This window comes from Marmota marmota, unplaced genomic scaffold (assembly GCF_001458135.2).
Source record: "Marmota marmota marmota unplaced genomic scaffold, marMar, whole genome shotgun sequence".
Lineage (NCBI taxonomy): Eukaryota > Metazoa > Chordata > Mammalia > Rodentia > Sciuridae > Marmota > Marmota marmota.
In genome coordinates, this window is record NW_026000020.1 from 11,070,002 (window position 1) to 11,086,657 (window position 16,656).

Consider the following 16,656-nt stretch of genomic DNA (forward strand, 5'->3'; position numbering starts at 1 on the left):
AATCCATTGATGGATCCTTGTCAGGTGGCACTTGTTATCTTCTCTCCTTACCTCAGAGGGAGCCAGCCAGTTGACATTTCTCACATAGAGGCTGACCTGGAGACAACCTCCCTAGTCTAGGATCATACTGTCCTAGAGTGACAAGCCCTGGACACCATGACCTCCACAGAGCCAGGCTTCCATGACAGGACCTTCTGCCCAGGCCACAGAGAGTCTAGGCCATTTCTCTATTGTATTGGCTCCAACTATTGAAGACATTTGATGTCCCTGGGCTCATAGGGAGGCCCCTCCATCCCAAACTCTCTTCACCCAGCACCAACCAGGGCATTTGCATTCTGCTCCCTGGGGAGAGCCATCCTGCAAGGCTGACATAAAAGCTCAGCTCTAACCTGCCCTTGACTCACCAGGACTCCTCAGCTCAGCTTCTCAAAATGAGGCTCCCTGCTCAGCTCCTGGGGCTGCTGCTGCTCTGGATCCCTGGTGAGGACAGAGGGGATGTGGAAGGAGAAGGGGGAGGGAGATGAGTCCTGGGGTCCCTAGTCTGCCCATGTGTGCCTTGTCCACATGAGAGAGGTACAAGTCTTGGCCTCAAAAATCTGCTTGTACTGGTTAGGTCTGTGTGAGAGAGGAACATTACAGAATGAGCAGCGACCTGCCTGTGATGAAGATTGTCACATGAAAAGAGGGGGATGCTAGAGGTGATTTCTCCAGAGTCACTTATGGCTTAGAAAACTTGATTCCTTTCTTAAAAACTGATAATTAGGCCACATAAATCAAAATCACAAATACTATTTCTATGGAAATATACAAAGAAATACAAATATGTCTCATAATATTGACAATAACTATGCTTTTCTCTTTTTCCAGGAACCAGTGTTGATGTTGTGCTGACCCAGACTCCTCTCTCTGAACCTGTCACACCTGGACAGTCAGCCTCCATCTCCTGCAAGTCTAGTATATTTTGTTTCCAACCGGTACACTGGAGTCTCAGACAGGTTCAGTGGCAGTGGGTCAGGGACAGATTTCACACTGAGAATCAGCAGGGTGGAGCCTGAGGATGCTGGGGTGTATTACTGCTGGCAAGCTACACATGCTCCTCCCACAGGGGTGCAGCCCCGAACAAAAACTTCCCTGCCTGGGGGGCCCAGCTTCCACAGGAGCTGCTGGTCTGGGCAACAGCTCAGCAGATTCTCTGCCCTGTGAGTAGAAGATGATGGGAACTCAGGGAACAGGTGCAGCTGAGGGCTGTGGACCATGACTTCCTGGGCCACAGCTCAGGCCATAACCATGAGTGGCCCTGTCAGCTGCAGCAGCCTGGCCTTGCATGTGGAGGACAAGCACAGAGGTGTCCTGGGACCTTCTGAATGAGCAGACAGGATGAGCGTGGACACTGCAGGAGGAGCAACACCTGGACCCTGGGCAGGACTCTGGCATACAATCCAAGGACTCTGACTTGGATGCCATTCAGTTCTTGCCCAAGAATTTATTGTTCTGCAATTTTTTGTGAATTATAAAAATGAAAAGCAAACTATAAGAACAGGTGACAAAAATGAGAGAAAAGTACAGAGGCCAGAAGAAGAGGCAGAGCAGGAACCACTTAAATGAATTTCCCCAGAATGGCTCATCTGAGAAGCAGAGTCTTGGAAAGAGACAGCAAAGGGAGAGGGAGAGGAGGAGGGAAACAAAGGAGAGAGAGACAGAGACAGAGGTTTCTCTGGGTGAGAGGATTTGAACTGCTGGGTGGAGTGTCATATCCTGGAAGCATCCAGGTGGAAAGAGATGACATATGAAGAAGGAGAACAGGAGGACAAGGGATGAACATGGACAAAGTTCAGATTGGAGCAGGCAAAGGAAAAATCAGTCCTCTGTAAGGAACACCTGGGCAGGGACACCTGTGGAGGAGGGGCACAAAGAACAGACACACAGGGAAGTGCAGACCTACAGAGGATGGCAGACAAAAATGGTGCTTACCGCTCTCTGCCATCTTCTTTAGTAACCCCAAAAGTTACATATTGCCCCCACCAGTGACTACCCTTCAGTCAGTGTTCCTCTAACCCTGAGTGCTGGCTCACTGAGGTAAGGTCCAGGTGGATGCAAACACAGAGACCTCTCCTTCACAAGATGTCACTGTGTAAATCAGGTAGTGCATCCACACAGTTATCCTAGTAGCCTCAGTGGGGAATCACTGGGCATTCCAATCCTGGGAATCAGAGTGCCCATTACCCCGCAGGAGTTTGCTCACTAAGGGAACGCTTCACTGTCTATTTCCACGGTCAGAATGAGTGATATCCTCCAAGTGTGAAAATCACCAGATTGTCTAATGGTTGGCTCAGTCATGCCATCTGTCCATGGAAACATGCAGATTCCTGGGATCTGAAAACACACTGTCTCCAGAAGACCTCTGTAGACTTTGTGCTTGGTGACCTCCTGCTGAACTAATAATTATTCAGAACATCCATGCTCTTATTTTCTCCTGGACCCTGAAATCCCTCCAAGGAATCAATCAAAAAATTTGACCTGTCAAAAGAGAGGAGACAAGTAGCCCAGAGCCCTAGAAGGAGGAAGCAGCTGAGAAAAGGCTCCCTGACCCTCAGCCTGGTGGAGGTTTATTCTGAGGCTAAGGCTCTTGGGAGGAGCACTGCGGTGCTGATACAGGAACAATCTGCCATGTCCTCAGCCTGAGGGTGCTGAAGGGGAGAGTAAAATCTGTCCCTGATGCTCTGCCCCTGAACCTATAGTGGACTGTAGCTGCCCATGCAGATGCCCAGGAGGGGAGCAGTCCAGGAGCTTGTCCTGGCCTCTGCTGGTGACAAGCCACATAGTACTTGTGGTTGGATAAGAGGCTATGGCTGGACTTGCAGCTCATGGTGACCATGTCTCCTGCAGACACAGCCAGGGAGCCTGTAGATTGAGTCATCACCTTGTCCCCCCAGGCACCTGCAGTCAGAAAAATCAGGAATAGATCATGAACACACACACACACACACACACAAAATCTTTTTCACATGCACATTGAAATACATCCTTTAAAATTTCCTATTAGTGTGGAAATCAGCACAGAATTAGGGCCATATGGGGAGTAGTCATTAATTCCCACTATATCTTAACATTAGAGCATCGACTCTACCAACATATTCATCTGACAACACTGCAGTAGTTAAATTTCTCACAGGAAGCCCAGAGACTTCTGAACATGCACCCCTGTGTATGGGACACCATCCTGCTGCCTCTGCCTGCCTGAGGCAGCTCAGGTCTCCTGTCAAAGTCCTGGTGTATTAAATGTGTTCAGCTGGGTGGGGCTGCAGGGGCCTCTGCAAAGCCATCAGCAAAGAGGGAAGAAAATTGCCTGGACTGTGGGAGGGGAATGGGGAATATATCTGACAAATAAGAAAAGAAAGAGCCAAAAATACCATCACAGATACTGTAGTTTTGTGAATGGAAAACACAGAAGTCAACTAGAAGATCAAACACAAGGAACCAAATGTCCCCACCCTTCCTATTTAGAAATATGAAAGGATAAGGGAAAAAAAAATCATGAACTTGACATGATAGGCAAAGTGATAGAAACTTAGAAAACACATTAATTACAGACTGGATATTATTGACACTTTAGGGTATTTGATATCCAAAGCCTATTATTTAACTGACCTGGGAATTTTAGTATTAATCCAGAAATAATATTGACAACTAAATATATGTTTTAGTTTTTCCATTTAATCGGTGTGAACGGCCCCTTAATTTTGTCTCAGATAGACAATGTGTGACATCACTTCTTTAGTAATAAAAGAGTAAAATAAATTATTAAATCGGATTCAAACTCCCCTGGAACTGCAAGGGACCACAGCTTGTGAACCCCACAGCACGTGGCTTGAGGAAGATACTAATTCTTGAGGATGAGCCTGTGAAAGGACATAGATCTCCTGAATCCCTTTCTGACAAGTCGTCCTGTCCCTGGTATCATTGATAAAATCTAAGCTTTGGCTTTGTGCCTGCTCCAATGAGATCCTACTCATTTTAACTCATTCCATTTGCTTCTGCTTATTAAGATTATCCTCACAGTGTGCAGAGGGCAGCGACTCACTGAGGAAGGACAGCCACTGAAGTTTATTGGTGCTAAGGGAAATTATAACAGGATCCTCAGTTGCAGGGGCCCACACACCAAGATCCCACACTGTGGACAGTGTGTGTCAGATGGCCTTGGCTGCCTGGAAAAGCAGCTCAGCCTTGGAGACCAAAATCACAAAGGCTCATTTTCTCCCAAGCTGGAGGAGGAAGTCTAAAACAAATGTCCCAGAGCTGTGGCTCCAGAACGCTTTCCCCAGTGCCCTCTCCTGGTGCAATGCCCAGGAGAATTTCTGGGCAGAGGGAATCACTCTTGTACATGGAGAGAGTCCTCTCAATCATGTTCTCACAGAGGGAGTGTCCTGTTCAGCAAAGGACTTGTGACACCTGCTGCCAAGTGCCCTGACAAGGAGCAGCAGAGGGAATAAGGAATTCCCCCATCAATGAGAAGAGCCATAGAATCCTCCCTGACCACCCTGCCCAGTGGACTCAAGGGGTTCTTCTCTCAGTAAATGTTTGCATGACTCTGCTGAGTCGCACACATGGAGATGGCTATAACAGGATGTCCACCAGTTTGTGGATCTGGCCCCCGGGATTTCCACAGTGACTGCCTCAGGTGGACATGTCCCATCTCCTGCCTTGGGCAAGGATACTGTCACTCTATATGAAACACAAGACCCTTTTTCCCCCAGCTTCTCTGACACTTGTCTTATTGCTTTGAAAATGAAGAAAGATGACATCTAACACTCTTCTTCACAGTCTCATATTTCTCCAGGTAACAGCAAACACAGAAGCTCAAGAACTGGCTCCACTGGGTGCTGTCAGGGGTCGAAATTCAAACATCAACACTTGTGAAGTGGGACTTGTCACATTGTCTCCTCCATTGTGAGGGAGCCAGCAGGGTAAATGTTCCCTACCAGGGGCTGTCCTGCAGACTACCTCTAGATCCTTGGTCTGTGCTATCTTATGGAGGAAAGCCCTGGGCACCTTGATGCCAACAGAGCCAGGCTTCCATGATGGGGCCTCCTCCCCACACCATAGGTTGCCTGGGCTGTTTCTCTACTGTATTTCCTCCAAAAATAGAAGACATCTGATGTTCCTGGGCTCACAAGTTAGGCCCCTCCCTCCCTCCCTCTCCCCACCCAGCACCCACCAGGGCATTTGCATGCTGCTCCCTGGGGAGGACATTCCTGCAAGGCTGACATAAAAGCTCAGCTCTAACTTGCCCTTGACTTGCCAGGACTCCTCAGCTCAGCTTCTCAAAATGAGGCTCCCTGCTCAGCTCCTTGGGCTGCTGCTGCTCTGGATCCCTGGTGAGGACAGAGGGGATGAGGTGGGAGACAGGGGACTGAGGGGAGCCCTGGGCACCAATTCTGCCCATGTGTGCTATATCCATGTAAGAGATGTGCAGGTCTGTCCTCTAGGATGAGGCCGCTGAGGTCAATTGATGTGAGAGAGTATTCCAGAAGGAGCAAGGGACTGGGCTCTGATGAATATTGTCACATAATAAGAGGGGGATGTTGTAGGCCAATTCTAGAGAGGCTCTTCTAAATTACAATATTTGAGGTGTTTTTCAACATAAATAACTTTACTGTACAAGCCAAAATCACAAAAATAAGTTAACCTAAAATCCACAATAAAGGAAAAAGCACAAATTCTCCTAAAGTATTTATATAACCTTGCATTGAACTATGATTTTTTTCTTTCAGGAACCAGTGGGCATATTGTGATGACCCAGATTCCTGTCTCCAAGCATATCACCCCTGGACAGCCAGCCCCCACCCCCTGCAGGTCCAGTCAGAGCCCCCTACACAGTGATGGAAACACCTATTTAAACTGGGTTGTGCACAAGCCAGGCCAGGCTCCAGAGAAGCTAATATATAAGGATCCAACCGCTACACTGGGGTCTCAGACAGGTTCAGTGGCAGTGGGTCAGGAACAGATTTCACACTGAGAATCAGCATGGTGGAGCCTGAGGATGCTGGGGTTTATTACTGCTGGCAAACCACACAGCATCCTCCCACAGTGGTATAGCCCCCCAAAAAACCCTCCCTGCCTGGGTGGCCCAGCTGCCACATGAGCTTCTGGTCTGGGGAGCAGCTCTGCAGATTCTCTGCCCTGTGAAAGGAAGGTGCTGGGAACTCAGGGAACAGGTTGCAGCTGAGGGCTGTGGACCAGGACTGCCTGTCACAGCTCAGGCCACACCCATGAGTGGCCCTGTTAGCTGCAGCAGCCTGGCCTGGCATGTGGAGGTCAACACAGAGGTGTCCAGGCCTCTTCTGAGTGACCAGACAGGATGAGTATGAACTCTGCAGGAGGAGCAGGCCCTGGGCCCTGGGCAGGACTCTAGAGCAGGCAGGGATAATGTAGGTAACTTGTGCAGTCCCTTTATGCTTGCAAATGCTGTTCTTTGTGAAGTTGGGATTCAAATCTAATCACAAACACAAAAAATGCCTAAGCCTATAATAACTTATAAATGGAAAATGATGGCTTATTAATTGGGCACTCAATCTGGTATTTCCCTCTAATTATTCCAGTGTCCAGCTGGGATACAGTGAGGATGCAGTTTCCACTCTCCGTGCCTGACACCCTTGACTCCCTGCCTTCATCTTTGAAAGGATCAGAGTTGGAAAAGTCACTCATACATTACCAAGAGGGTAGAAGGTTGTGCTGTGGTGTCGAAGGTGATTCCTAGATAATAGAGCTCCTGGTGAATGTAATGGAAATCTAAACTATTTGGGATGAATATTAAATTTATATGTGAATATTTATTTATGTGGATGACAAAAATTCACAATTCTTTAAATTTAAAATGAATGTTGTGAATAAGTAATTTTTAAAATATTTAGAATCCCAGAAAAGTGAAAGAAACAATTGTGGTCAAGGGAAACTGTGATGAAAACTAGACAGTTAGTTGTCCTTGATTTGGAGAAACCACTAAAGACACTGCTTACAGAGGAGCAATCACTCAGAGAGACATGGAGGTGTGTAAAGGCAGAGCAGGGTGGCATGATTTAGTGGGTGAATGTGCACTAATATGGGCTACACAAACGATGGGTGAGTACCTTGTGCAGATCGAGATGTACATAAACCTGGAGAGCTTGAAAAGCAGTGTGTTAGCAGAAAAAAAGGGAAATAAATGTAATTAAAAATTATACTGTTTTATACAGTGGAAAAAGTCACTTCTCTGGCTGTGGGAATGGAAACCAGAGCTTCTGCCCAAGAGGCACCTGATCCACCACTGACCAACATCCCACAACATGCTCAAGATGAGCCCTGAGCCAGGGCCACACAAGAAGCCACAGCCTGATTCCTCACTCACAGAAAGGCAGGGTGGTGGGGAGGGTAAGAGGCTAATAGCTTAGCTGCTGGGTTAGGGCAACATTTTACATAAAATTATTGAATGCATGCAGACAAACAGTAAGAAGTTAAAAAAAAGTGATGGGAAATCTGTATTGTCCATTTTTCACACAAAGTAATGTTGTTTCACTGGGTAATGAAAACATGAATGCACCTTATATAATGTTAGCATCACAGAAAGAAGGTGTATGGATGGAAGTGGTGAGTAGTTCCTGAATTGTCCATGAAGTGTAAGAGTGCTAATGAGCTGACTTACCTCTGTAAAAATAAAGAGTCTTTTGTTTTCTCTTTCATGGTTTGCCTTGTTGAAGAGTGATTTTTTTGGGGGGGGGGGCAATTTTCTTTAATAAATAAAAATAATGTTCAACAAGTCACACACATTCCAGGCCTCCTGTCCCACAGGAGCAGAGGGAAGTGGCCATGGGCTCCACATGGTGCACACACGGGGATGGAGCCTCCCTAGCCTTGGTCCCCATATGATTCTGTGGAGCACCCCTGCCTGGCCCAGGAGTACACAGCCTTAACAATATGCTGTGGTGCCAGCTGTGACAAGTACAGTGGTGACTTCCATCCTGAGTGCTATGAATGCACAAAATACAACCTGAGTGAGCAGGTCCAGACCCATAGAAAACCAGAGGAATGGAGGCAGTAGCAGTTTCTGCAAGTGTAGGCAGAAGTCTTGAGAAAGAAGGACTCAGTGATGGGTAGGTCAGAGTGGGGGCCAAGTAGAGAGCTCCATCTCTAAAATGCACCCCTCACTGCTCCCCCCACTTTAATCTCCCTGCACCAAGGAACCCACCAAGCCCACCTGGGTGTTGGCAATGGCCTCCTAACTGTGCCCTCTCCTGTCTTTGACCTGTAAAGAGCCTATTCCTTTGTCCTGTCACCCACCAAGTAAGCCTTTGACTGTCTCCTCATAGACACTGTGAAGAATTCTGCAGTGATCATGGCTGTGTGGTCATCCCAGTTGGTGACCTGGTTCCCTTGAGTTAATGTCTAGCAGAGGGATATTTGGGTCACAGATTAGTCCTATATTTAATTAGGTTAGGATCTAAAACAGGCACATTTTCTTAATTTTTTTTCCTGGGTCTTGCAAACTATTCAAGGAATAAATCAGCAGGAAGGAGACTTGAATGTCCTCTGAGGAGGAAGCAACTGGCAAAGACTTGCTAACCCTTGGCCTGGCAGGAGGTTTGCATCTGAGTCTGAAGCTCTGTGGGGGAAGCATGTGGTGGTGTACTGCCTCACCCTGGAGCCTGTTGTGGAAAAGATGTCCCTGGTCCTCTGCCACTAAACAGCACTGGGAACCCAGCTGCCCTTGGGGGCACTCAGGAGAAGATAAGGCCAGGACCCTGGTTTATGCTGTTTCCAGGCCCTGTCGTGCTCTGGTTGAATAAGAGACTCTGGTTAGACTTGCAGCCGATGGTGACCATGTCTCCTGCAGACACAGCATGGGTCATCATACTGTCCCCAAAGACACCTGAAATCAGGGAAATGAACAATAAACTATGAACATACACACACACACACACAAACACACACACACACAGTGTCATTTGTACTTTGAAATACTATTTACAATCCCTTTGCCAGGGTCTTGTGAGTCAGCAAACAGTAAGACCCATATGGAAGTGGCCACTGTTTCCCAGTCTATCTTCTAATTGCTATTCCAACTCCACAGAGTTATTACTCTGAGGCCACAGAAGTACTTAAGTTGCTCACCTGAGGCCCAGAGCCATAGGAACAGGCACACCAGGGACACCATCCCTACTGCCCCTGCCTGCCTGACACAGCTTGGGTCTCATGGCAAAGTCCTCCTTTATAACATTGGGCACTGACAGGGCTGCAGGGGCCTCTGTGGAGACATTAGCTCATAAGAGCAAACTGCCTGGACTGTGGGGCCAAGCAGAGCCTCTGACACTGTGCATAGGCAGAGGATTAATGAAGAGCTTTTATTCTAACTCCAATGACTTGAATGGATTTAGTACTAAAAAATGTGCAGCTAATTACCCCAAATTAGTAATCCTGATCAAATAATAAAACAAGCTGGAAACAATAAAGCAGATAAAGAGAGAGAGAGAGAGAGAGAGAGAGGAGGGAAGGGAGGAAGAGAGGAAGGCAGTGGAGGGAGAGGAGCAGAAAGATCTCCTGAGAGTACTGAAAAACCAGGTCCAACCACATTCTATATTCAGAAAATCAGCATTCCCAAGGAAAATGTAGATCCTGGAAAAAAAAACACAGAACCTGGAGAACATGTCACTTGCATTTGCACAGGACAGGAATTGCCCACATGCTCTTCCAGGCAAAGTCAGTTGGCAGCAGAGGAAGGGCTCAGTTGCACAGAGGATTGTAAAATAAGAAGTGCTATGAGTAGATAAAAGGAAATCTGAGTGTCAGAAGTTAGAGGCCATGGTGTCTTAATTTCCTATAATGTTGTTCTCTGACCAGTAAAAAATGTAAAATTTAATTTATGCTTGAAAACTAGATCAGCCTCTCCAGGGCTGAGGCTCTGGTGAGTTTATTTGCAGGTGCACATCACCCTCTGGTGGGTAAGGAATGGAACATCCTAGCAGAGAATTCAGTGAGAGGAACCTCAGGTGATCCACTTTGGTGTACACAGGGTCCTGTGCCCTCTGCTCTCCACACTGATGTCCTGCATCTCCAGGAAGACAGCTCAGCCACCTGCCCACCTCAAGACATAGACACTCACACTCAGAAAGAAGCCCAGAAACCAGCTGTCACTCCTGGGAACCCAGGAAGAGGCCAGAGCAGAAATGTCCACCCAGGTCACTCACTGAGTTCAGGCAGAGCTGAGGTCTAAACCAGATGTCAAGGGCTAATGTTGTGTCCATCCTCTTCTCCATTCCTGAGCCCAGCAAAAAGCAGGAGACAAGAGGCCCAGCATGAAAGAAGCATTTTAATATATCTTTGAATATATCTCTTCAGATGCTTTAAGATGGGGCTTCAGGTTTCTTTCTCTCAGCTCAGTGGGACATGAATAAATAAAATCCTCTCTAGATGTTGGGAACCTGATGGCTGTGCTGAGGCGATTTCTCACAGGATCCCAGGTCTCTGAATCTCTGTTTCTCCACAGTTAGGGCCTACGTGTCAGATTTTCTAACTTCTTCCTCTCCCCACCCCACTGTCATGGTCCTCCTCTAAGATACTTGCAGGGCAGGGCCAGATTGTCTCTACTATCTTGATTTGTCTAATTGCTCAAGATATAGGTAGGATGGACCCATGAAATCTAAGTCCAGCCACATTCCTGGAGTTTCAATTATGAGCCAAGAGCGATGTGTTTCTCAGTGATAGAGTGTTGCCTGGGATGAATGAGGCCCTGTATTTCATGCCCAGCAATGCAGAAGGAAATAAATAAAATAAAATAAAAAGGAGAAACATGCCAAAGTAGTGACCACACACACCATCCATACTTCTACCTTGGCATGCCTTCAAAGCATTCCAGGTTGTTAAAACTCACTTTTATTCTGACATCTTTAAATCTATTTTGCTACAAAAGAAATTTTATGGTTGTATTAATATTTCCTTCAGACAGAAATTCTAGAGCTAAAGAAGATACTGACTGGGATGAGAAAATGCTACAGAGAGCTCAAAAGCAGACTCCATCCTGTAGAAGAAAGCACTTGTGAATTAAAATGTGTGGAAATATATCCTCATAAGAGAATACAGGAAAAGAAACAAATGGCATGAGTAAAACACACCAGATACATGGGACATGGTCAAAAACCCATCAAATGTTTTATAGGCATTCCATCAAAATAGGATAAATCTAAAGGGAAAAAAGATTGTTAAAAGTACTACTGGGGTCTGGGGCTGGGGCTCAGTGGTCAAGCACTCACCTAGCACATGCAAGGCCTTAGGTTTGATCCTCAGCATCACATAAAAATAAATAAAATAAAAGTATTGTGATCAACTACAACTAAAAAATAAAATAATTTTGAAAAGTAATATTGATTAAAAAATTACGAGATGTTAGGAAGAATATGGACATTGAGGTTAACTATGCTTGAAGGTCCCAAATAGGACCATCCTAAAGAAGGAGACATTATAATGTTAGAAACAAGTTATTAAAATTTACAGAGACAGTTTTGAAAACCACAAGAAAAAAGCAACACATGACTTCCAAGGGAACTTCCATGTGTCGATCAGAAATTTCTTAGAAGAAATATGCAGGCAGGAGGAAAGAGAATAATATATGCAAAATGCTATGGGAAAAAACCCTCAAGCAAGTATAACCAGTCATTGATCCCAAATTTTCTCATAAAATTTCTGAGCTAACTTTAAATAATCATCAAAATTTTGCCATTTTGAATCTCATAAAAATAGAATCATGGGTAATGAGCTCCAGTGTATCTAGCTCTTGCCTACTCTTGTAGGGGTCTTGAAGGAAGGAAAGGTTTTCACTGGTGTATAGTATTTCATTGCATTCACTTACCTTATTTCATTTTTCCATTCTAATCTTGATTGGCATTTAGCTGATTCAGGTTGCAGTTATCACAGACAATGCTGTGTGGTCCCTGCACATGGGGATCTGTGCACATCTGCTTGTGCTCTGAGTGGAAGGCTTCGATCACAGATATGTGCATGGTCAGGGCATGTCTCCAACTCAGGTATCACTTCACATTTCCAAACACATGAGCATGTTCTAGATCAATTCTCAGGCTGTTTGATGCTATTTATGGTTCACTTTTATGGTCTTTCTGTTGAAGGTTTCTGGTGGTTTGTTACAACTTTCACTCTCTGATGATTGATGTAGATCCCACTTTATATACCAGGTGACTGCATATGAGACTGACAGAGAATACTTCCTATGAAAAAGTCTTTTTCACAATTTTTGTAGTGTCATCTCTGTCATAAAAACTATCTTCATTTTTCTGTCTCTGAACACCAATTCTGTTCCCCTGGGCATCTTGGCTGAGCTCACTCAGCACCAGGTTCCTGTATACCACAGGGTAAGAACTCATGATGGTGCTTTTCCTGATTGGCCTCCGTTCTCTTCTCACCATTGGTGGGTGGAGCACTACTGCACTGAGTAGCACACACACCTTCAAAGACACCAATTCAAGGTTGAGTGCTGGGGCTGACAAGGAGAAAGAAACAGGGTGCAGACGAACTTCTCCAGGCCTAGAAAGATCCCCCTCAGTGGCCCTGGGATCCTGGCTGCCCCTGAGCAGTGCCCTCAGCAGGTGGAGGCAGCAGGAGGAGCAGCTGGGGCAGCCCAGCCTCACACTTCTGCTCCCTGGGAGGTTTTTGTCATGGCCTGTATCACTGTGGGAGGGAAGTCATCATACTGTTGACAGTAATAAGTGGCAGCATCTTCAGGCTCCAGGCTGCTGATGGTGAGAGAATAATCTGTCCCAGATCCACTGCCACTGAACCTCGAGGGGACCCCAGATTGCAAATGGTTGGTATAATAGATCAGGAGCTTAGGAGCTTTCCCTGGTTTCTGCTGGTACCAGCTTAAGTAATTGCTAATGCCCTGACTGGCCTGGCACCTGATGGTGACTGTTTCTCCTTGAGATTTAGACATGGAGGCTGGAGACTGGGTCATTATAATGTCACATTTGGCACCTACAATTGAACAGATGAGAAGAAATATGCACACAATTAATAATGTCATAAGAGGAATTCCCTGCACACCAGGCAGCACTGATGAAATTGGTCTGAGCACATCCCCAGTGTGTCCCTCCTTACCTGGGAGGCAGAGCAGCAGGAGCCCCAGAAACTGAGCAGGAGCCCTCATGGCCATGCTGTGTCCTGACAGGTACTGACTCCTGCACAGGGTGTGAACAGTCTCTTAAGAAGTCCTCAGGGCAGTGGGCTATGCTGTGGGCACATGCAAATCAACAGAGCTCGGCAGGCTGGGCACAGCTGCAGGAAGGCTCCTCTAAGGACTTGCCAAGTGTCCCCAGGTATCGCATCATAGGCCAGGGCAGCCCAGATTTGCCTAGAGAAAATGTGTTTCCTGAGAGGCACAGGAGAGAACCATCCCTCGTTCCTGTGAGCAGAGAGTCCTCTTGGTCTCATCAAGGTTCAGGACACACTTCTCCTTCTCACTCTCCAACCAAGACGAGGTTCATTAGCTCTGTCACACCCCACACACCCCACACCCTGCAGGAGGAGTCACTGATCTCTTCCTTTTTATACCTGAGCACAATATTTATTCCAGAGAGGCTTTCACTACACCTGACTCCTTGAAGACCTGAGCATGAAAAATCATCAGTGTTACCAGCCAGAAATGCAAAGAGGGGTAAGAGGAAGCAACAGAAAGGGACACAACACACAAAGTACAAGCACCGAGGTTGGTAAGGAAGGGAAGGTCGTTGACCATATGCCACGGCTGTCCCTTCATCCTGGTCTCCTGGACCAGTTGCTCCTCTGCCCTGAGTCTACCCTATATCCTAACCTGTCTTTATTCTGTCACCAAATCTCACCCAGGTCCTAAGAGAACACTGTCCCAGAGGCTGGAACAAGGCTGGGGCACGTGCTTGGTGAGGAGAAAGGTGGGTCAGAGGACTGGGATGGAAGACACTCCAGGCTACTGGAGCAAAAGAGGACACCTGGGTGGTGGAGGGGACACTGAAGCAAGGGGAGGAGGGTGTCCTCTCATGAAGATGGTGTGAGTGCAGGCCTCTGTCCAGGTCAAATGTGGAGCACGATGAGGAAGACACACTGCAGTTTGGACCCAGTATGCAGGTTGGGACATAGGCAGAGGGAGGAGGGTTTCTGTTACAGTTTACATATGAAGAGTCCCCCAAAGTCTCTCGGGGTGAAGACCTCATTACGGTATTCATCCATTTGATGAATGAATGATTTAAATGATTTTTGGGGGTAGAACCTGTGGGAAAAAGGAGGTCACTGAGATTGTGCCCTGGAGGGTGCTTCTTTACCCTGAGCCCTTCCTCATACCTTCCTTAACCCATGGCTGAACAGCATTCCTCCACCCAGACCTTCCGCCATGATACTTCTGCCTTGGAGCCAGCTGATCATAGACTGAAACCATGACCCAGAGTAACTCCTTCCTCCTCTAAACTGTTTTACCCCCAGGTTTTTTTCACAGTGACAAAAGGCAATTGACACAGCATCCATACCTGTGTGTAAAGAATGATGTGCCCTGGCAAGGGGTATCAGAGCAGGATCAGGGTACGTTCATGAGTGGCCATGAGGCTGTCTAATGGAGGGCAGGCCAATGTTAAGAGGTTGTTTTCAGTCAGAGAAATGTTGGTGGGAAACAATGCACCAGAGACAATCAGAGCCACAATTCTCACTGTAGGTGGAAGGGATCCCAAACAAAAAGGGACATCGCTAGAACAAACAGGATTTTGACTAGTATAAGAAATATCAGAATAAACTCAGAATTGTATGTAGGAATAGATAGGAGTGTGCATGCAGATAGATCAGGAGATGATAAATGTTGAGGTCCATAGAGGGGTTGACTGAGAGAGTTATTTACACATTCTCTGAAACCCAGGTACAATAGCCCATGCTCCCAAAACACACTCACAGTGCCCAGACTTATTTGCCACTAAAGGAATCTTAAGATAAGAAACTCCTCCACCACATTGAGTTGGGAACAAAAGAAGTCCTCCAAAAATGATGAGACCCTGGCAAAAGTAAAGAGAAACTACCAGGAAGGAGCCTCTTACTGGCCAGGTCTGTATAACTTGAAAATCAAGATTTGTAATTATGTAAATTAACCCATTAAACAAAAGATGATCCATGAGTTCAGCCTGATACTGATACTTTGATGAGTAATGGGATATGTATAAAGGATTGAGAAACTTTTCAACAATTTCATGTTAACTCTTTTTGAGCTCTAGTTTTGTAGATGCATCATAGTGAGGACCTTGGGCATGCTAGGTAAGTGCTCTGCCACTTAGTCACACCCCCAGACTCATGCTTATTTCAAATAGACAAAGAAGAACTACAGGAGAGAAGTCTCAAGTATCCCTTTAACCCAGGAATCAATGTGAACCTCTTCAGTAGTGAGACAGAATGAAATCAGGCACCATCCACTAGGGAGCCCTAACAGAAGAGAATCACTTCTAGATATTCTTGCCAGAGATGCTGCAGCTAACTTCTATCATGAGTGGTAGACAAACCTCCTAATTGACAGGAATTCTCCAAAACAGCTGTGTGAGCTCTCCAAAAGTGTAAGATCATGAAGTTCAGGAAAAGTTCAGCCAAAACGGGTTGCAGCAGCTCTCAGGTTGTGTCTCCCAGTAAAAGTCCTGTAGGCTGCAGAGTGCTCACGGGGGATGTGTGGCTCCCAGAGCAGTTCTAAGACAGAGTCCCCGTGGTAAATTACAGCTTCCCATGGACAATCCTAAGCTGATGGGCAGGTAGACAGTGCCGCCTTCCTCTGACCCTCCATTTGAGAACCTCTTTCAGGAATTGATATTTATAATTTGATTTCCTTGACTCTGCTTGATTTGGGTTTGGTCAGCTCTTCTTTTATTTGTTTGTTGAAACAGAAACTGGGCTACAGGTTTTAAACTTTTCTTCTTTCTTTACTATTAAAAAACTGAGAGTCCTATGTTTACATTATTTGTTCCTTCATGTGTTTATATTTGCCCAAAAAGCAATAGAGAATCTGAATTTTCTCTCACTTGAGAAGAATCTGAGAAAAACGAGGACCTGGGAAACTGGGTTAGAAATCACCTGGAGGTACATTTCTGATGCTCGTCACCTAAGGAGCTTCCATTCTTAATGGTCTTCTAACAGAGACTATTTTGGAGAAATAATTTTTTAAAAAATCAAAATGATAAGAAATCTTGCCTCCTCAAGACACCTACTAGCTGGTGTTCACACTAACAACCCTGAGACTTGGGCACAGTGGACAGAACATGAGGTTTGCTTTTGGTTCAGGAAATATTAGAAATGTGAAGGGATTATTATGCAGATACAATTAACATGCCAAGACTGTTCATTTTAGGTGAATCAAAAGGAGATTATTCTGGGTGGGGCTGATTGATTCACATCAGAGCCCTTAAATGGGAGTCAGCCCCTCACTCTTGTGGAAGGATTCTTTAGACTGGTCTCATTACTGAGCAGCCCATATGGTAGGACCCTCTGGTGGCCTGCAGGTTCCTACAGTAGACTCTGATCTACAGCCACCAATAACCTAGCATCCTCAACCACACAATCCCCAAAACCTGATTCTGCCAAAACCCTTAGTGTCCTTGGAAGCAGATTCTTCAAGTCTGCAGATGAGAT

At 46.1% G+C, this 16,656-nt stretch overlaps 2 long non-coding RNA genes and 1 gene segment (V, D, J or C); 2 read left to right on the forward strand and 1 right to left on the reverse strand.

Annotated features, from left to right (window-relative positions):
- Positions 1-16,656, forward strand: part of LOC125618848 — a 222,777-nt gene that overhangs the window by 40,317 nt on the left and 165,804 nt on the right. The gene's annotated exons all lie outside the window — the stretch shown is intronic.
- Positions 440-6,110, forward strand: LOC107154073. Its single transcript, XR_001505007.2, has 3 exons — positions 440-480; positions 868-949; positions 5,854-6,110. It is a non-coding gene; the product is annotated as an uncharacterized LOC107154073 (long non-coding RNA).
- LOC125618837 lies at positions 12,650-13,194 on the reverse strand. The segment is given in 2 exon segments: positions 12,650-13,011; positions 13,135-13,194. Coding segments are annotated over 2 exon segments (402 nt in total).